This window comes from Chenopodium quinoa, unplaced genomic scaffold (assembly GCF_001683475.1).
Source record: "Chenopodium quinoa cultivar QQ74 unplaced genomic scaffold, ASM168347v1, whole genome shotgun sequence".
Taxonomy (NCBI): domain Eukaryota; kingdom Viridiplantae; phylum Streptophyta; class Magnoliopsida; order Caryophyllales; family Amaranthaceae; genus Chenopodium; species Chenopodium quinoa.
In genome coordinates, this window is record NW_018744593.1 from 4,890,290 (window position 1) to 4,912,923 (window position 22,634).

The 22,634-nt window shown below is 37.0% G+C and overlaps 2 protein-coding genes across 2 annotated transcripts; both read left to right on the plus strand.

Annotated features, from left to right (window-relative positions):
• The first annotated feature begins 4,465 nt into the window (after positions 1 to 4,465).
• Positions 4,466 to 13,897, plus strand: LOC110699854. Its single transcript, XM_021877366.1, has 6 exons — positions 4,466 to 4,567; positions 5,269 to 5,503; positions 11,766 to 12,399; positions 12,509 to 12,626; positions 12,747 to 13,016; positions 13,169 to 13,897. The coding sequence occupies exons 1-6, from the start codon at positions 4,466 to 4,468 to the stop codon at positions 13,895 to 13,897; spliced, it is 2,088 nt and encodes a 695-aa protein (XP_021733058.1).
• Positions 13,898 to 14,101: 204 nt separating this feature from the next.
• Positions 14,102 to 14,807, plus strand: LOC110699855. Its single transcript, XM_021877367.1, has 2 exons — positions 14,102 to 14,669; positions 14,767 to 14,807. The coding sequence occupies exons 1-2, from the start codon at positions 14,102 to 14,104 to the stop codon at positions 14,805 to 14,807; spliced, it is 609 nt and encodes a 202-aa protein (XP_021733059.1).
• Positions 14,808 to 22,634: the final 7,827 nt, after the last annotated feature.

Below are 22,634 nucleotides of genomic sequence, written 5' to 3' on the forward strand. Positions count from 1 at the left end.
GGTTTTCAATCTAGGGTAGTGGGTGATGAATGATTGTGATGTTTGACAATGAATATGATTGTTTGATTGGGATTATTGGATTGATTGAGATATTTGATGATTTATTTATTGACTGAAGTCTCTTTGGCCAATTGATTTCATGATTATATTTGTTTCTAGACTAGTTGTGCGGAAGTGAGCTAGTTTAGGGCGGTTATTCATCAAATAACTATTATTGGCTAGTTGTGCGGGAGTAAGCTAGTTGATAATGGGTGTTTTTCCATCTAGTGTGCCGCGGAGTGACCTAGGTAGTTAATATACCCCCTTGATTCCATTGTCTTAATTGAATTGTTGTTGGTTATTGATTGCATCATTAGCGTTTTGATCCCCCTTTCCTAGTGTCTTTCTCTTCTTGTAAATCTCGTCTTTGCCTTAGTTTATTTTATCCTTCTTTTATATGCTTCTCAACCTAGCTTATCGCCTTAATCGACTCATTTCAATACCCTTAGTCCTTGTGGTTCGACCTTATACTTGCATTAGGTAGTTGAGTGATATAAATGTGTTTGATAATAGGAGGTTAGTCCAACGACCTAATTCCTACCTCTTATCAAAATGGCGTAGTTGCCGAAAATTAAGGCGATCATTAGTTTGTATTGATTAGATGAGCTAGGTTCTTTGTGTATATATTGTTTCTCTTTTTATTTGCTTTTTATTCTTGTTTTGCTTTAGTTTTTGAAAAAATAATGGCAAGTTTGTCTTTTCCTCAATGTGAAAATGAATCTTTTTGGGCATACTTTGATAGACTTGATGGCTTCCTTAGCTACCATGGGTGTGCTCTTTGGGAAGCACATGTGAAATTGTTTGTCGGGGAATGAATAAGTTTACTATGGGATAGGTTGAAAATATGTACAATGGTGAATTTCGTGCTTTGTCCTTTGATGATGCTTGGAATTTCTTTGTGTGGTTTTCTAGGGATACTCATGATAAGGATCATGTTTCTAGTTTGGATGCAAATTGTCAAAATTCTTCTAACTTTTCATGAATTCCCTTAATGTGCCTAATTCTCCCTATGTTGAACCTAATATGCATGACGACCCTTCCCCTTTATATGCTCATTGTGATGAGGTTTGTGCTAATTTTGATGATATGCAATTTGCTTTTGGTCATGAACCTCAACCCAACAACATTGATGCCCAAATTCTTGCTCAATTACAACTTCTCACCCAACAAGTCCATGAAATTCAAGAGCAACAAAACGCATTTATGAAAATATGATTGTCACATTCAACGTAAACATGATCTTGCTATTGCTAGCACCCGTAATTCCCTTCAAAATGCATTTATGAAAATATGATTGTCACATTCAAAAGTTATTTATATCTTTGGATTTATTTATAATGACTTGTTGGATGATAAATATGTTTATTAACGTATTTCAAACATATGATTTTATATGAATGGTTTTATTGGAATGATTTTATAAGTATACAATGTTTTATTGATCATCTGATCTCACGAATGTATGTTATAAATATGTGAATGACTTACGTAAAAGTTACACAACATGATAAATAATAGTGAAAGACCTAGTCCGTCTGGCAGTATATGTTACAGGTTACTATTTTTCTGTCATGTAATGCATGTACCCATGAGGCACTAACTCAATTATGTTGAGCACATGGCTCTATGTTATAGGCACTGGCCCATCGCGGAAGAGGTTTTGCCATGTCATACTTGCCAGCAACTAGCATGTTAATCATAAGGTTATGAATACATGAAATTAATTAAATGATTTTATGTGAACACACAAGGATATTGTATTGATAAGTTTTATAATATACTGAAATGTACGATCTTTTATACAAATATCTTATTATTTTACAAGGTGATATAATTGATTGGTGTTTCTTGTTATTTCATTAATTTTATAAGAAATGTAAACATGGTCTGTTATTACTGAAAAATGGCTCTCCTTGATAGTAGGAGACGTCCTACCCCTGTTAAGTGTAATGTTTAATGATCATGATGATTTTATTAAAATGTTATGAACGAATGATTATGAGATGTGCTAATGTACTTTGCATTTATATGAGGTATAAGGTTGTTCGGAAATGATTTAATATGATACGATGTTACTTTTGTTGGCATTGGAGAATAAATTGAACCTGGTAAATGGGTGAGTTATTGGTGGAGGAAAGTATGTTACTGAAATGGGGGACTATAATCCCACATGAATGAAGGTTATGTTATGTCTAATACTTGTACTTACCAATGGTCCTATGTAAAGGGAATGATCCTTGACGACCAATAATAATGATACTAGATTATATATGAACAACTATGTATGTATGATATGCATGTGTTCAAAAGATTTAGAAAGAAAAATTGTTTAACGGGCTACAGTAATATAATGTTACTCAGTTTTCCACTCATTTTTTGAATTTTCCTGTTTTTTCTTTGTGTTCTATTTTTTATAAACATTTACATAAATGATGATGATGGAGCTAGTGATTAAAGGAATTATATTGTCCATCCAGGTATTATGGAATCAAGGCTTATGTATTTTGTGTAACATTATCGAGAGATAGATTATATTTATTACAATAAGGTAGATTGGAGATTTATTATTTAAAAGGAATGTTACTCATAAAGGAGTATGTTTATTTGTGGCCCCATAACCCACAGGTTATAAGATTATCTATGATTATTTCCACTACTATATGGTTAATTCCACTGCTAATAATGAGTTAAGTATGGTTTAGTAACGCCAATTAAAGTTACGAGAAGTCGGGGCGTTAAAACTTCTTTATGAATCATTCATGGCAATGGGCTTATAGTTAAAGTCTACAACTATTTTTTATTTTTATTTTTATTTTTTATGAACGGTTTATTTGATGTTGAGCGCCTTTTCTCTTCATTTTGACTGAAGACGCAACAGTTTTCTTTCTACTTGAAATAATGTAGATTATGAGTGAAATAAAAGTTAGAATGATTAATGGGAAGAAGCAATACCTTTGTAGCCAGCCACACTCACAGCAAAGTGTGCCTTGACATTTTCTGTAGTAGGACCTTGAAGTGGTCCATGATACCACCATTCGAGATAACTTAATGAGATCACATCACATGGTTTTCTGGGTAGCAGTTCTATTAAAGGATACTCCAGGGAATCACTAGCCCAAATATCCTCTTCATTGAATAGAGGCCTTGAATCCCAAGGCATGTTACATGTGGTGATCAATAGAATAGCAAGAGGTTGGTATAGACCAAATTGCCTAGCTACCATTTGAGGGTTATAAACCTCAAAACCAAAATATTTTGGCTCTCTTGCAGGTAAATCTTTGGCAGCTAGAGCTGAACACTAGAATGGGGAGTCTTTCAAAGGTTGTTACTATCCCCATTTTCAAGCCAGTCTGGAGTAGCATCAAAGACCCAAAGACTGTCCTTATCTGGGTTGTCTTTGCGACTCGTAACATGCCAATTGATAGGAAATAATGGGTCTAACTCCAGTAGATAGTGCATGACCAACTCAGGTTCAGGAACTTTTTGGTGATCAAAATAGTAGCAGCGAATCTTAGCATAATAACAACAGTTCACCTTTAAAGTTCTCTCCCTACAATCAAGTCTAGATGAACACATAGCTGGTTCATCTGCTATCTTTTTCATAACCTCTTCTTCAGTTTTCTCCATGCACAAAGTGGTATATATATAGATGACCCTAACAAGTTAATCAACCATAAAAGACCACAATATTTTCTAACTTTTGACCTGCTATGAGGGCCTCCCTACACCTAAACAAAAATCTTTATAATTATCCTAATTAAATTGGACCTAAAGCTACAAAGGAACTACTGTAAACTATATTCACAGCAAGTGGAAATAACAATGTAGAAATGCCACCAGATTTGCATCATTAGACGAGTAAGACCAAATAGGATAAAGAGTACCTCTTCCTTAGATAAGATAAAGGCATTGAAGCCGACCTTGCTACTCTTGGATGTTGTTGATAGATCTTCTATAGAACACCATAACTTCTTTTGTACAAGGGTCAGCACCTTCAATGACATTGAAAACTCTAACTTGCTGGTCTTTATCACTATAAGGGGACAAACCATAAAGAAAAGGAATGTTAGCAAGGGTCATAGTCATAAAACCCTGGCATAGGATGAAGCAATTTAACACAAGATCCCATAGCAATATCAAGGTACGCGTCAGCGATCCATTTAATGGAATTTTATCATACGTCGCTAGCCTAAGGAAACTTTGAATTCTCTTCTTCTCCCATTTGGATTGGAACTTGGAGAGCCATTTAAACCAACACCTGGCTGTGAGGTCTTGAACCCAACCTTTTATTGGATTCTAGCTTAATATCTGCTTGCCGTTTGAGTTTAGGTTAATAAATACAGCAGTGTGGGGCGCACCTTTACCAACTATACACTTGGTTAATTTTGGATGAATTTCCTTCATGAACTCTTGTTTGACACCGGGTATGGAGAAATCAAAGTTCAATGATGGCCCGATAGAGGTTGTGCCTTTCATGATGCCAAAACTAGTGGTGGAAGACAAGAAATGCCAAAGGAAAGTTCTGAGGGTATTTTCTAATCAGCTCATATAATTCATGAGCCTCAATTGAACATTCTTTGACTCTGAAGGAGTCTAGTACTTCTTTCAAAGAATAAGAAACTATGTTTTCACTTTGAAAGTTTTGAAAGAACTAAGGGTTGAAGAATTGGAAGATCAAAGAGTGAATGGTAACAAGATTGTGTGAAGGGCGCTTCAAAAGGCTTTTATAGTTTACCCAAGCGTCGAAGAGTTAGTTAAATTGTAGCGTTTGATTTTCTTTCATACACAAAACGAAGCAAATGGTCTGTCAGAGTCTAGCGAAGATTGATTTCAATTGAGATTGAGATTGAGAAACGCAACCCTAAACGACGCATTTAAGGGCTCAGTGTGACAATTGCAAATTAGGTGATTGTAATAATAAAATTACCATATTGGCCTTCGATAAATTCATAAAGTAACATCTTGCGTGAATTTTTAGAGGTTTTCTGAGGCAATTTTCGGAATTATTACAGTAATGAAAATATTCCAAAGTGTCTAAAACATTTATTTCAACCTATGAATATAGGTTGAGATCATAAAGTACTTCTCATAAACACGCAAAGTGTATCTACTATCTCTCAATCTAAAAGTCTCTTGTTTGAAGAGTTTACTTTAACAAGCTCTCCAAAAGACTCTTTCTACTCTACAATGGAGGATTCAATTTCAAGCACTGTTGAGTCTCATTGAAAGGGGCAGAAAAAGATCAACTGGAACAAGGTTAACCAACAACTTGCGAAGTTGCCTCTAGAGCGCAAGGAGAAAGAGAGGCATCGTTTGGAGGAAAAAGAACGCCAAGAGCTTGACAGATGGCACAAGGAGGAAGAAGAAGTGGCCCATGCAATGGAGGTTGAGCGCCAGCGCCAACAGAGAGTAGGTCATGGGTATCCTGATCATGATCCTAAAGAGGACGAGGATGTACCACCTGGTAGGAGGAGGAGGAATCTCCGACGCTAGAGAGATGAGGATGAACCTGTTGTGAAAAGGCGACAAAAGAGGGCAAGAAGATCACCACCAAGGAGTTTGGGAAGAATGGTGCTTATTGAGCAAGGAGGCATCTATGCATCTTCTGGCCAATATCAACCAAAGCCAAGAAGCCCCAAAAGCCCTAATTATTGGTGGGATTAACTAAGGCTAGGGTTTGTCTGTTTTGTTTACTTTTATCTTAATTGATTGTCTTTTGAAGAATGGATTAAGGACACAAACATGATGTACTACTTATAAGTTTCACTAACATGTTTTTGGAATCATGTCTTAACTCTGTACAAAGTTTGCCTTTATTTTGTTCAATAGGTGGTCCTTTGATCAACATATATCTTTATCTAATGCAATTATAGAATATTTTTGTAAATGATCAAGTGATGCATTTGATTTTATTTCTATATTACCCACACAAATATATTATTATTATTAAATATTAAATTATAATACATTGGTATTAAGCATAATTATTGTCATGGTTTACCAAGTGCAGACAATAATATTTATTGACATTTAATTGAAAAGACACTTCCAGTTGCCAATATAATATTAAATATTTAGTAATTATTATTTAACTTGGAAGTTATATTATCAAGGAAGTTTCGTGATGGTTTAGTGAAAATGCATCCCCCTAAATTGGGAAGTTGGAAGGACAAATAACGACGTGTTGAATGTGGAGAGGTACGTGGTTTCACCACGACATTTTAACTTCACAGAGTACATAAACCGTCAAGAGTGACTCAAAAGTGGCTATAAATATTTGTAGTCATTTCACTTAATTTCCTTCACCAATAGGCCAATTCAAAGCTACTTTCTCTCTCTAAAATCAACTGTCATAACTTTTCTTTCTATTTTCAAATGCTCATATTCTCTTCCATCAAAATACTACCCAATGGATGAAGATTTGGCTCCCATAAAATTCCCAAATGTTAACGATAATGGTGAAGAAATCCAAGAAAATGACCAAGAGCATCAAGTTTAGGATGAAGCAATCAACTTTACCCAGCACCTTTTTCGGCGCTGAATAACCCTGACTATTTGATGAAGCCATTCGGTTCCTTAAAGTATCCAGGTGTATGACCAAACCATCATTTGGCCATCAACAGATATTCTAAGTGGATACGGAACTATAAGAAGAGGAAGAGAGGTGTGTTGAACAGAAGGGTCAACAAGCGATAGGGATAAAGGCCAGTAATATCAAAAGACCCAGAGGTTCTTGCTATCGCCAACGCCTTTGACATAGGGGCAAATGTTGATCTTCTTAAGAATCATACCCTTCCAAAAATCGACGAAGATGATAAACCAAACACCGCTCTGGTTTGCAAAGGATGGGAAAAGGAAGTTAGGGCCGTATTTCCTCCTACTTGGGACAAACTACTAATGAAGCGATTAGTTGTTTGTTGTGGTAAGCATTATAATGTCTATGTCCTAAGGTATTGGTGTGCATGTGAGTGCTTGGATGACTCAATTTCCTGTCATAATAAAGTAAATTAGGAGCTGATGGATCCAATTGACAACTGAAATTTTGAAGCGTATCTCGAGAGCCCGGTCTAAAGAGGGCGTTGGCGATGATCAAGGATGATCTAGGGTACTAGGGGCAACACAATTAATATGTTAATGTATATATTTATCCTTAACTTTCAAGAGCATACATACACAATTCGAAACTACAATATTTTTAAATGCTCTTCTTTTGTAATGTTTTAAAATTATATATATATATATATATATATATATATATATATATATATATATATATATATATATATATATATATATATATATATATATATATATATATATATATTAAAACATAAAAAAAGAAGTTTTGCGTATGTCTATATATATATATATATATATATATATATATATATATAATGAGGTTAATGTTTAATGCTTTATGTTATTTCTATTGGCATTGAGACATACGCAAAACTTTTTTTTTTTTTTTTGTTTTACTAGATAAGTCATAATTTGTTTGGTTTCAAACGCCATCTACCATCCAAATTAGGGGGGCATTTGTTACAACCAAAATTAAAATTTTTGACTTTTCTTGACTTTGATCTGTTGACCAAGGGAAATGGACTTTAGAATTATAGTAAGGGTTTTGGTCAAACAATGGGAGTAAAATGGAATGGGCTGAACTTAGTAAAAAGGCCCAAGAAGGGGAGCAACCGGTTTGCAGGCAAACAAGACATTTTGATTTTAAAAGAAGAGTTGGCGCCAAGAAGAATAACTTGGAGTCATCAAAAAACCATTCTAAGTTTGCCTATATATAGAAGTGAAGAAACCAAATGAAGGTATCAGCAAATCAATCACCAACAAGCATTTCATTTTCTGTAAGCTTTCTTCTTAGCTTCCTTCGTTTTCCCTTGGCTTAGTAGCCAAGCGATAGTTTAGTTTCTTAGCATGTATTAAAGATCAACTATCTTTTTCAATTGTATGAACATGAAGGTAACCTTTCCTTCAACTTGTACAATTGTAGACCTGACTTTATCTTTCAATTAATGGAGAGCATTTGCATCTTTTGTCATATGTGTATCTACTCATTTCTTTAAGCAATCTAATTTGTTTAATTTTTTTGGAAAAACTTCTTTATTGTTTCTTTTGTTACATTAGCGAGGTTATCAATCTTTTAAAACCAGTAACAAGAGGGGCAACCCCTTAATACCCTTGAACAACAAAGGGTATTTGACCTGTTGGCAAAGAACAATATTTGCCTCAATACCATCTTAGCTAGAAAAAATCATGCACATGCTCTATTAATCCACACAAATATATATTGTAAGGCCTATATAACTATATTGTAATGTTGAATAAAGGAAAAAAAATATCTAAAAAAATAATTAATATAATTATTCACAATAATAATATTAATGAATCTTCTAAACCAGCCTAAAAAATATAAAATTAATCAAAGTAGCACCTGAAGCAAAGCCCAGGTCACACACTAGTGATGAGCTTAAAAAAAGGGAAATTATGCCATGTAACCATGTATTTTATGTGATTTTCTGATGTAACCCTATTTTTGTCACTACTTCCTGAAGTAACCTTAAACTTACAAAACATCAAATTGGATGAAAAAACTAACATCGTTAATTGTTTCACTTTTTTCGATCTCTTCAATTCAATCTCATTAGCTGAACTTACACTATCTTTCTCAATAATGGGGGTAAAAGCAATATATATATATATATATATATATATATATATATATATATATATATATATATATATATATATATATATATATACATATATATATATATCCTTCTCCTCCCCCATATTCTTCTTCTTCTACTATTCTATATCCTCAATTTCAAGACTGAGTACAATGAAGAAAGGCAACATCAACCAAGCTCTAATTTCAATTCAAATAACTTTCAAAATTGAACCCAACCTAAAATTTTAACGCCCTTACAATTTAAAAATCCAACTTGAAACATAACATTTACCATCCCACATCATCCACTCAAATTAAACATCAAATCAAAAAATATATATGTAAAGTAAAATTTTTTAAAAAAAAATATAGGAATGAACTAAATTTGTATTAAGAAAAGGAATGAAGAGTTAGCTATGAAGATTAAAAGGAGTTACTTATTTTTCCTTTTCTTTTTATTTTTACAAATTTAGTTTAAAAATAATGAAATTAATTAACATTGTTATGTTTTCCATCCAATTTAATGAGTTTTTACAAGTTTAAGGTTACGTCAAGCAATAGTGAAAAAGTCAGGGTTATATAAGAAAAACGCATAAAACACAAGGCGATACGGTATAATATCCTATAAAAAAAAGTAAAAGAAAGGCTGAGAAATGATAAACTATATCGAAAATTTAAAAACTGAAACTGAGAAAGACACATGTCCCCATCCTACTACACTTCAATCCCCATCTTTCTTTTCCAACATAATGTGCCACGTGTTTTCGTACATTTTAAATAATTTATTACACTATCTTTCTTAACTCTTTCATTAAACTTATATTTTTTTTACAGATACCCACTAATCCAAACCAATTGTAATTCATCTCTCAAGCACACTTCATTTTCATCTCCCCCTCTTCAATTCACTCTTTTCCTTTTCTCTCTTCAATTTTAGTCCCTCCACCCTCTTTTTTTCAAGCCTCATTTTGAACTAAAATCCCAAAAATTTAATTTCTTTAATCATGTTTTCGGATACAAATTACACCCATGATGATTTATTGGTATTTACCCACTCATCTCTTAATGCAATTTTAATAATACACTACATGCTCTAAAGTGTTTTACCTCATTTTTCCTTTTAAAATACATATAACACTTAATATTCAAAATCACACAATTCAAAAACGGAAACACTAATAATAAGCCCATATGTCGTACAGGCCAAAAGCCTAGTTGAATGTAAATGTATCAGTAGGCAAAAAAGGCAAATAGACACCGGTTCAAACCCCCTCTTTGGCAACGGTTTTGAACCGTTGGATATTTGAGGGATGCCAAATCTCTGAAGATTTGGCACCGGTTCAAAACCGGTGGCAATTCAAAGATTTGGCACCGATTAACCGGTGCGAAATACCATCTTTGGCACCGGTTATCCGGTGCTAAAAGTGAGTCCTGCAATTTTTTTTTCTTGGTTTTAACTAGAATTGGCACCGGTTAACCGGTACCAATTACACCTTCAAAAAAAAAACGTTGCGTCTTTTTCCCTCAAACAATAATGCAATGAATTACAAAACACCAAAAATCCCTCAAAAAAAAACACCAAATTGTATCATTCATTAATCACACACATATATATTCATCAAATTAATTGTTATTTTACAATTAAAAAAAAAAATCACGCTAACAATGAACAACAAAACATGTTAATCGAATCTTGAATCCGTAGCTTCTTCTATGTGGAATCCTCGTAATTTTTTTTAAGTAATAATACTACCTGCATCATAAAACACCAAAATTAATAAAACCAAAAACCAGAGAAGAAATGAGAAAGAAGAATGAGACATCCAAAAGAAACAAAAAAAAAACCCAGAAAAATTGAAAGAAATCCTGAACGAAAAACCCAGAAAAAAAAACCAAAAAAAACCTAATAATCCAAGACACCTATAAAAACCATAAAAACCCGAAAAAACCCCACAAAACCCAGAAATTTTTAACCTAGAAAAATCCAGAAACTTTGAACAAAAAAAACACAAAAAATTTTGATTTTCTAATACTTGACGGAGAGAACTTGAATAATTAACGGAAAAAACCCAGAATCATGGCAATTTTACATAAAATAATTGAACCAAAATGCAAAACTAAAGAAACCAGAAACCCTAACCTGAAATTTTTTATTTTCTAATAATTAACGGAGAGAAGAACGACAGCTTATGATTGCATGAACGGCGGGGGCTGATGGTTGCATGAACGGCGGCGGCGACGGTTTCGAAACGTCGACAGATGAGGAAGAGAGAACAGATGAGGAAGAAGATGACGAGAGAACAGATGAGGAAGAAGATGAGAGATCTGAGAACGAGCAGAGATTCGAGAGATGAGGGATGAGGGAGATGAGAGATGAGAGAGAACGAGCTGAGAGATCAAAATATAATAAGGGTTGATGAGAGAGAGAGGGGCTGAGGGAGTATAAGAAGCCCGTTTTTTTCTTTTATAAAATATGATTTGGCACCGGTTTGGCTTGAACCGGTGCCAAATCCCAACGGTGTTCTCTTTTTTTTTTTCTTTTCCTTTTTTTAATTGGCACCGGTTAACCGGTGCCAAAAGTCTGTATTCCCAATCTCGCCCAATTCTTTCCCACCGGTGCCAAAAGTGCGGTGCCTATTTTCTTTTTTCTACTAGTGTATCCTGTGGTTTCTCAGATAACACCACATGGGTCTCTTTAGTCTTCTTGAAACTAAGGTTAAGAGTAAGAACTCTGGGAGGGTCTTTGCTAATTTTGGGTCTGACTGGTCTGTAGCTGCTAATTACTCCAAGCACTCTACTGGGAGAATTTGGATTATATGAAATTCGAGTAAGTATGAGGTTTAGATTTTGAGTATTGAAGTTCAATTGATTCATACAAAGGTTACACATAGAGCACTGAATGTTTCTTCTTGGATGACTGCTGTTTATGGGATGAATAGGGAGAATGACAGGGTGACTATGTGGAATCAGATCATTTCTATTGCTGAGAAGGTTAAAAGACCCTGGATTGTTTAAGGGAACTTTAATAATGTCCTTAATCTTGAAGATAGATTTGGCTCGGCTTGTACTTTGGATGAGGTTGAGGATTTTGGGAGGTGTTTGAGACTTAATGGGTTGATAGACTTCAAAACTGGCAGTTTGTTTTATACGTGGAATAACAAACAAGATGGAGAGAATAAAGTTTGTTCTAATATTGATAAGGTTGTGGTCAATGGTGAATGGGTGGATGATTTCAAGCATTTCTCTGCTGATTTCTTACCAGAGGGACTTATGAATCACAGCCCATGTTGTATGAGACTTTTTGATGTTTGTGGGATTATTAAGAAACCTTTCTGGTTTTTTAATATGTGGACAGAGGCTCCTGGTTTTCTTGATATAGTTAGGAATAATTGGAATAGAGGGGTGCAAGGTACTGCTATGTTTATTATGACTCAGGAGTTGAAGGATCTGAAAAAGAGTCTTAAAGAAGTTAACCTGAAATATTTTTCTGATGTGGAGAGTACTGATATTGCTGCTCAGAAGGAACTTTCTAGGATTCAGAAACAGTTGAATAAAGATCCGAGGAATGATAACCTTATCAGGGATGAACTTGTGGCTAGGATGAGGTATAGTGAGGCTCACAAAGCTAGATATGATTTTCTGAAACAGAAAGCTAAAGTGAAATGGCTTAAGGAATTAAGGTGACTTCAATTCTTCTTACTTTTACTCCTGTTTGAGAAAGAGAAGAGTTACTAACAAAATTTGTAGTATTGTAAATGATTCTGGTGATGTTATAATGGATCCTAACAGTGTAGCTAATGCTTTTGTTAGTTATTATAAGGGTCTGTTAGGTATTGATCAGGGACAGGTTAAGGACATTCACCCCACTGTTATTACTGTTGGCCTTGTTCTGCCTAAGAATCAAAAGGTTGGGCTCTGTTGATCTTTTTCAGAGGCTGATATCAAGAGTGCATTATGGAGTATTGATGAGGACAAATCCCCGGGACCTGATGGTTATACTAGTAAGTTTTTTAAGGTGGCTTGGCAGATTGTAAAGGATGATCTATGTAATGCTGTTATGGATTTTTATGCTCAAGGTAAGCTGTTAAAGCAAATCAACACTACTACTTTGACCTTGATTCCTAAGACTGCTAATGCTGTGAATGTAACTCAATTTCGGCCAATAGCTTGTTGCAATGTGTTTTACAAAATTACATCAAAGTTGATTTGTGGTAGGCTTAAAGAGGTCTTACCTGGGTTGATTAGTGATGGACAAGGGGCCTTTGTAGCTGGAAGATCCATTATGGATAATAACATGGTCTGTCAGGATCTTTAGAAAGATTATAACAATAAAAGAACACACCTAGGTGTACCGTTAAGTTGGACTTGAGAAAGGCCTATGATTCCTTAAGCTGAAAGTTTATTGAGAGAATGCTTGTGGCTTTGGGCTTTCCTGAGATTTTTGTGTAGTGGGTGATGGTTTGTGTCTCTTCTCCTTCCTTCTCTATTATGATTAATGGTGGTCTAAGTGGTTTCTTTAAGGGGGCCAAGGGAATCAGACAGGGAGATCCTATGTCCCCCCTTCTCTTTGTCATCAGTATGGAGTATCTTACCAGACTTCTAAGGAAAATTGGTGAGAAGAAAGATTTCAAGTTTCATATGAGGTGTAGATCTTTAAAGCTTAATCATCTTGTTTTTGCTGATGATTTAATGCTTTTTGGGGCTGGTAATAAGAAGATTATTATGCTCCTGGTAAAGGCTCTTAAGATGTTTCATAAAGTTTCTGGGCTGCAAGCTAATCAAGACAAAACAACAATTTATTATCGCAATTTTGATGAGGATTTAAAAGCTGAAATTCTTTCTGTGTTTGGTTTTGTTGAAGGTAAGTTCCCTTTTAGATATTTGGGAATAGCACTTAATTCCACTTACCTTAGAATTGTTGATTTTGATGTGTTAGTTGATAAAATGATGGCAAACATCACCTGCTGGACTAGTAGAAGTCTCTCTTATGCTGCTAGGGTTATTCTTATTAATTCAGTCCTAATTAGCTTTCATTCGTATTGGGCTCAGTGTTTACTTCTTCCTAAAGGGGTTATTGATAGAATTAATAAGCTTTGTCGTGCTTTCTTGTGGGACGGGTCTGTTTCTCTCTCTAAAGCTCCTCCTATTACATGGGAATGGGTGTGGTATTCTAAATAGGTTGGCGGTCTGGGAATTAGGAATTGTTATTTGTGGAATAAAGCAGCCATAGGGAAGTATGTTTGGAGAGTATTACATAAGTCTGATTCTTTATGGGTGCGTTGGGCGCATGGTGTGTATGTAAAAGGAAGGGAATGGTGGCAATATTCTCCAAGTAAGGGTTCAGGATGGAAATGGAAGAGAATTTGTAAGGTGAAGGAAGAAATGAAGGAGGGGTTTACTGGTGAGCAATGGAGGGAAAAACAGTATACTATTGCTGATGGTTATACTTGGTTACAGGGCAGTTTACAGAGAGTGAACTGGACACAGTGGATATGGAATATATTCAATATTCCCAAGCATGCTTTCATTGTGTGGTTAGCTGTGCATAATAGACTCAGAACCAGGGATAAACTGCTGCAATTTTGTTTGTGTGATAGTGACTTATGTCTTCTCAGTGGTGTTGTTCCTGAAAGTAATAGTCACTTGTTTTTTTACTGTAATTATAGTCAGTGGTGCTTGAAAAGCTTATGTTCTTGGCTGGGTTTTGAGTCTGGGCATTTCAGTATTGCTACTGCCTGGAAACATTGGAAGAGAAGATGCACAGATATTGTTGAGAAGAAGACTACTCTTGCTACTTTAACTACTGTCCCGTATCACATCTGGATGGCCAGGAATGAGGCTTATTGGAATGGTGTTGTGATTCATCCTCGGGTTTTGTGCAAGAAGGTGAGATTAGAGATTATGGACAAATGTCATCAATTGATCAGCAAATCATGGTCTCGAGCTCAGTGTAAATGGTTATATAGCCCTAGATAGTTTCTTGTTGTTTGCCTTGTTTTTTTTTCTCTATCTGTTTCTGTTTTATTGTGTCTTTGCCTGGCTTGTAGGCTTTGGCTGTGGTGTGTTGTTTGGTCTTCAGACTATGTAGTTTTGGAGTTTTGAGGACTTGCCCTCCTCTTTTTGGTATAAAATCTTACTTACCAAAAAAAGAAAAATGTAAATGTATGACAAATTAATTAAGTCTAAGGTAAATGAAAGAAGCGCTGAAGTAGCAATTACTAATAGCTACCCTAGTGTAGGTGTTTCGGGGTTTTTAGAGTCCCTCTGGAGAGTTACAACTCCAAGAATGCGCGTGATTGTCTGTACCTGCAAAACCACGAAAACTCTGGTTGGGTGGAGTTCCGCCTCCGACGATCAAGTTAGAACGTTTCCGGATGTATAAAAGTGCGGAATGTAAAGGTTTTTCTCTCTGATTCAGAGAGAATTCTGCAATTAATATTGCTCGGTTTTTGTGTATGTATTTATGGATGTGTAATAAATGAGGATTTTCCTTTATTTATAGTGGAAGGGGATCAGTTCCCCTTTTAGGGTTTAGGCGCCACGTGTCAGCAAAGGGTTGGATCCCCTTGGGCCTCTCTGAGGCTGATATGTGTCAGCATGCTATTGGGCCACGTGGGCAAGGTATTTTTACCCTAAACATTTTCCCTCACAGGTGTGACGTGGCTTGCCATGTGGCACCTGTGACAGGTGTGACGCTCTGAGAAGGCGACGCTTCGTCTCCTTCTCTCTCTCTCTTTATTTTTTTTTAATTCGAATTCGAATTTAAATTTGAAATAGGAAGGTGACGGTTCGCATTCTGGGTTCTCTTATAAATAGAAACCCTCACCCATATTTTCAACACTTTGCAAATTTTCAAAAACTTTCTGAGAGAAAATCTCTGATGCCGGCTGCTCTTATTTGCAAAAACTTCCCATCTTTCACTCATCCGGCTTCCGTCTGAGTGTCCTTTGCTCAAAACTCTTGGATACCGCCTCACCATAGCCAAATTTCTTCCCTTTTCTCTCAATATACCCACAGCCGGCCACAACCGTCTAGGGCATCTTTAAGCCACTTTCTTCAACTCGCCTGATTACCCTTTTATTTTCCCTAGCTTTCAATACTCCCACAGCCGGTCACAACCGTCTGGGGTATCTTCAAGCAAATTTCCAGAGAAACGTCTGGGTCTTTAGTGAAATTCAGTTGCTCTTCAAGGGGGTACATCCGAGATACCGTCTGGGGTATCATCAAGCAACAAAAAGGATTTCTGGCTGCTGACTTCAAGGAGTCAACCGTTTTCAGACTTTTTACAACTTTAAGGTATCGTCTCTACCCCTGCAAATTTTTTGCGCCTTTTCCGGTTTTATAGCTTGTAAAGAATAATGGACTCACCCAACACACATACGACACGGCCTAGGACAATTGTCAGCCGTTCACCGGATACGGCTGAGTCTAGGATTGGGGATGCCGTCTAGGGGTGTTTACCACCCTTACTCTTCTGCCAATCCGACCGTCTATGTTCATGTGCAGGACAGAATGGCTCGGACGAGACGGACGGCTGTAGACCCCAAATACCAGTCAGACGGCTCAGCAGAAGTTCCGGATGACTTTGTACCTTATGACCAGCCGGGCAACTCTAGCACGCCCGGAGATGATATCTTGGAAGAATCCGAGAGTACAGACAGCGAAGAGACCGTCCAGCAATTGGACTCTACTGAGTCAACCATGGAACTGGATGCCCCTCAAGAGGATGAGGAGGCATATAAGTGGCCCTTTATCAACAATCCAACAGAGGCGCACATGACCACCCGGGATGTGGTCACTCTAAATGCCACCCTTCTCGCATTTTTAGATAAGCGCCCGGTTGGGAAGGGTTGGGAGATTGTTATGCCGCCTGTAGAGGCATCCGTCGTCTGGGATGACGACCTAGATCATGCAGATGATTATTTCGGATGTTACGAGGCGGCGTTCAAGGCCGGCCTCCGGTTCCCCCTCCATAACACAATAAAAGCCATTCTAAGGGGTTACGAACTTGGCGTCTGGCAGCTAACACCCAACTCTTGGCTGAATATATTAAGATACGTAGCCGCCTGTGAGATGGAGGACATAACGCCTAGCTGGGAGGCGTTTGCACATATGCACTACCTCAGCCGTGCCCTAGGCGGCTGGAATGCGTGGTATACACTGACCACGCACCCGGAATTTATGATGACGCTTGATAAGCCGTCTAAGTGGAGCAGTTGGAAGAGCAAGTTTTACATGGTTTTTCCCCCTCGCTACAACTAAACCACCGGCTGCGTCGCTACAACACACACCCGGCTCTCCTTGGAAAGAAGTGCGCCCTTCCCAAAGTACCGGTAGAGGCTTGGGATCAAATAATGGAGCCGGGTCTCTTCAAAATGACCTTTTTGCCTTTGGATGATGGGACAGAAGTCATTGTCCCAAAAAACTAGGTCCCTCACCCGGACTGGCTAAAGGACAAGGCGTTCCTTTCCGCCTGTGTCTAAAGCACAATGTGGAGCAGACGTATGTTGATTGTTAACCGGCGCCTTATGCCATCTGTATCATACTTGAATGAGTTTTGATTTTTTTTAGAAGACTTTGGTGACAGCTTGCATTCTAGCAGTCATGTACCAGATTTGGAGAGTCAGGAATATAGCATACTAGGAGAGGAAAGTTGTGAACATCCCTAATATTGTACAGCTTATTAAATATAGTGTAAGATATAGGTTCTTAGTTATAGGAGGTAAAAGATTAAGTGTAAAAAATAGGGTATGGCTTGAGGGCCTTACTATATAGTTGCATAGTTGGTTGTATAGTTGTTACTTGTTAAGGCTCTTTAGCCTGCATCGTTTACCTTCGGGGGCAAGTTGTATATCTGATTTTGGAAAATAATAAAATCTTGCTTACTTACCAAAAAAAAAAAAAAAAAATTTCCTCCTCATATAAATCAGATTCTATCGTAATTTTACTAATATTTAAAATTTCTCTCTCCTCGTAATTTTATCACTTTTTCTTTTCATTTTCTCTTTCCTAAACTACCAAAATCTTTCCAAATTTGTCTTTAAAAAGCAATTAAAATTCTCTTATATCTCTACTAAAACATTAGATGTAAGAGACGAAATCGAGAAATCGAAGAAAATTTCTACAAAAGAACAACCAACAATCAAATTAAAAGTTGATGATTTAGTTTATTTTTCGAAAAAAAGTTCAAACACTAACTTTTTATTTTCCTTATTCTTCAATAATATGAAATTTTAGTAGTAGAAGCTCATGATTTCTTATAATTTTATCATAATAATGATTCTTATTATTATAGTATAATGATGTTTGGTATACTCTATTTTAAGTTGATTTAACTTGTAGTGTGTACTGTCTTATTAGCTTATAAAATTACTAGACAAAAAAATAATAATAAGAAAAAAGGGTTAAAATAAGAGTTCAATTGCCCTAATTTAATGGACAATTTGATCTATTTTGTACGAATATAGAAATGTAAATTTAGTTTGTAGTGTTTTTTTTTTTTAATTTTATTTATATTTGAATGTTCATTTTCATTTTGGTAAATTTTTATTTATATATTAATATATGGTCATTCCCATATAAAAAGATAATCATTAGAATTCTTCACAGATTTAATACTACCTCCGTTACATATTAGTTGCAACTTTGGAATATTTTATGTCTCACAAATAATATCCTAAATTTGCAACTAATATGTAACGGAGGTTGTAGGAACTTTCAATTAGAGTTTGTGATTTCTCATAGTTTTAATTGAAGTGATTATTATAATAATAATTGAATTATGTTATAAGAATTTTCCATAATTATAACATAATTTAATTAAAACTGTTATTCAGTGAATTTTGGCTAGTATATTTAATCTATCGTAAATATTCATTTTAGATGAACTTTATGTTCATTTGTAAAAGGATTAATATTCAAATTATAATTGCCAAAAAAAAAAATTTCAAATCATAATAACTAAACTTAAAGACAAATTATCAATTTGAGTAATGAAATTGAACCATCAATTATCATTTAATATTACTTATTTTGTCACTAAAAACTGTTATTTGACGAATTTTGGCTAGTAAATTTTAATCTATCGTAAATGTTCGTTTTAGATGGAAAAAAATCATTTTAAATGGAATTCATGTTCATTTATGATCATTTTCATATTAATACATGTTCATTTAAATTTGATACATGTTCTTTCTCTTTGCATTACATATTCATCCTCATATAGAAAGATATTCATTTGCAATCTAATATAATATTTACTTTTATATGTCTAAACATATTCATTTAGTTTTACACTTGTTCATTCTCATATTAAAGGATATTTGTTTTAATTTTTAATAATTTTTTTTATTATATTAAAAGATGCTCAATTAAATTTTTATATTTGTTCATTCTCGTATTGAAGATATTCATTTGACTTTTAGTATAATTAATTTTTATGTTGAAAGATGTTCATATATATTTCAATACTTGTTCATTCTTATATTGAACTATGTTTATTTTTTGATAATGTGTTCAAATTTATTTTTGTAAATGTTTATTTATTTATCTTGTTTTGTTTATATTATATTTTGATTGTTACTAACATTTTCCTATAAATTATTTAGATCTTTTATTACACAAGACAATGAAATAAATGTGTTGAAGATGATTATGCATATGTTGAGAAGAAAAAAAATGTATCAAGGAAAACGCACAAACATCATAAGATTAGAAGGGGTACAACCGTATGACAAGGACGATGATTTTATATATTTTTTATTTATACCAAATGTATCAAATTAAAAGACAATAATAATTTTGTAAGGCACATATTTGATATGTGTTTCGGGGTTTTTTTATGTCCTGCGGGAGAGTTACAATTCCGGGACTGGATCCGTGTGCCTGTACCTGCAAAACAACGGAGACTCCAGGTGGTGGGAGTTCCGCCTCCAACAATCAAGTTAGAACGTGTTTAAGGAGTAAAAGGTGCGGAAAGTAAAAGTGACCTGGTTCCTCTAATGGGAGGAGTGATCGAGGTGTGCAATTAATGCTAAGTCTGGTCTAGCAAGTAGTATGCACGAGGGTTTAGGCTTCTCTTGGTGAGATGATTAATTAATTCTGAATCATGTTTAATGAAGGCTAATTACAGTATTTATAGTCTCGAAGTACGTGCCCAATAGTAGTTTAAATGGTAAACCTAGGACTGATTGGGCTTGCCTCAGGATTCGGGCCCTGTTGACCGTTTTCCAGGCTGGCAGATATTGAGCCACGTGGCGTGGCGCGATTGGTCCATGCTGGACCTCCTGGAGTATGACACGTGACAGTCCTTGATTGGCCCACATGGATGACACGTGGAAAATGCTGATTGATCCACGTGGCGGGAAAAACCCCCTAAACATTTGCCCCTCACAGGGGTCACGTGACTCGTCACATGATGCCTGTGACAGGTGCCGGCCCATAGCTGGATGACGGCCTGTGACGAGTACCGGCCTGCGGTTAGCCGTCTGTTTTTCCCGCCTATTTCCTTTTTTTTTTGAATTTTGGATATGACCCTTCGCATTCTCATATTACCCTATATTAGGGCATTTAACCAAAGTCCTTGTTCACATTTGTGAACTTTTTCAAGAGAACTAAGAACCCTGAACTTGTGCTCTGAGATTTCTAGACGACTGATAATCAACCGACTGTTTACGCTAGCCGACTGTTTGTGGTGACCGATTGTTTAAGACTTCCATCTCCTTTTCTCAGTAAACACACTTCAGGTAACCGTCTGTTTTGCTCTTACACTTTTCATTTCTTTGCATTTTTCTTTTGAAAATATGGTATCCCAAAAGCACCCGGCACGACCTAGGTTAGTGATCAGTCGGTCACCGGGGACGGCTGAATCTAGGACTAGGAGTGCCGCCCGCCCCTTTCTGGACCAAAATTTGCCCTGTGCTCCAAGTCCGACTATCTCTGTGTTTGTGCAGGACACTATGGCCAGAACAAAGAGGACGACCAGATACTCAAATTCAGACGGCTCCTCGTACTATGTTCAGATGAGCGAGCTTTCGGACCGGCCGCCTGGTACCCCTATCACTCTAAGTGATTCAATTTTGGGAGAATCAGAGGAGGTTCAGGCGGCCAATCCTGTTCTTGTTGACAAGAGCCGGACCTTTCCGAGAAAGAGGAGTCGTCCTCTTTTGGGAGTTCAAGCGACTCTGAGTCTAGCTCATCCAGCCGGCATTCTCCAGACTCAGAAGAGAGGCATTCTCGTCTTCACGAGGCGAGACAATCTCATGCTATCGAAAAGGGGGACGGCTGGGCAGAGCCGTCTGCTTCTCATAGGGAGTTGAACACCCCCTACTATTGCCACGTCCCAAAGGGCAGGCGGAAAGCCATGGCCGAGAGACTTGGAACATTCAAGGCCGACCATGTAATGGGGTATGGCTACATGCTCTCTGTCTCGGATCCTGAGGACACGGTAGTCTGGCCTGAAGAGTCTAGCTACCGGGACGAGTGTTTCGGCTGCTACGAAGCAGCCATTAAGGCTGCACATAGATTTCCCCAGCATCCGACCATGGAACGGATCTTAGAGGGATACCAGATTGGGCTCTAGTAGCTTGCCCCAAACTCCCAGTTTAACATTTTGGGGTATGTGGCCGGCTGTGAAATGTATGGGGTAGAACCAAGTTTCGAAGTGTTCGCCCAAATGAATTACCTTAGCTGGACCCCTAAAACAAGGGGCACCGGATGGTACCAGATTTCTAGCCACAAGGGCTATTTAATGACCAGGGGTAAGGAGAACAAATGGAAGGTTGGAGGAACACCTTCTTTATTGTCTCTAGCCCTGACAAGGCTTTGAACAAAAAATACAATAGGTGGAACTGGGATCCACCTTACTTAGCAGGCGGCTCTGACCTGCCGCCTGTTCCTCGTGAAGCGAAAGAGGAGATCCTAGATCGAGGACTCTTCAAGGTGGACATCCGGGCCAACCCTACTACAGGGGTCCGAGAGCTTATTCTTCACAATTGTCTACCAAAGTTCAAATGGTTGTATGATGAATACTTTTTGGCCGCTTGTAGCCTTAGTGAACAAACGGCTAGAGGTAGTTGGCCCACTACTGTTCGTGTCTTTGCATTCCTTGATTTGCCTGAATATTTTTCTAACTCTGTGATGCTCTGCTAATAGATAAAGCCATGGAGAAGATTACCGCCTCCAAGAAAGCAGTCGCCCTTCTGCGCGCCGCCATTCTTGGCTAGAAGCGGCCTGTCTCTGACTCGCCTTCAAAGGAGGCGTCCAAGGTGAGCTTCTGATATCCTTGGATGTTTTTTTTTTACTTGGTTGTTTGTTGCAGGGTGAGTCGCCCAGACCTTCTCCCTCCGAGCAGCTGGACCCGAAAGCCCGTAATCAAACGGTAGGGAGTAGGCCTGGCTCTTCCATGAAGCAGCCGGCTGAAAAGCAGGCGCTGACCCCTCAAGGTGGGTAAAAAAAAACAACCGTCCCTAGGGACACTCGGCCTCAAAGAGGTATTGAACTTGTTTTCTTTCAACTTCAAGTCTTCTCAAATCAGGCGGCTTGTTGCCCCTCATTCATTCGCCATTTTGATTGTCTCTGTTATTGTAGGCGCCCCCCAGGAGCCGAACTTGGTTCAAATGGCTAAGTCATTGCTCAAGGCCATTCCCTTCGAGGAAAGGGAATCTGTCAAGGGAGTCGGCACCCTTGACCTGGAGTCAATCCTGGCTCTTCTTTCTGAGGTAGACTTGATTTAATATTTCATTTTGTAGGATAAGTGGTGTTACTAGCCGCCTGTTTATAAGATCACTTTCTGACGCCTGTTTTTGTCTTGTAGGCCATGCTCCGAGTGTATGGTCTCCGCAAACCCATCCATGAAAAAACCAATGAGGTAAAGGCTGCGAAGGCCATGGCCGTCTCTGATTGTGACAAGGCAATG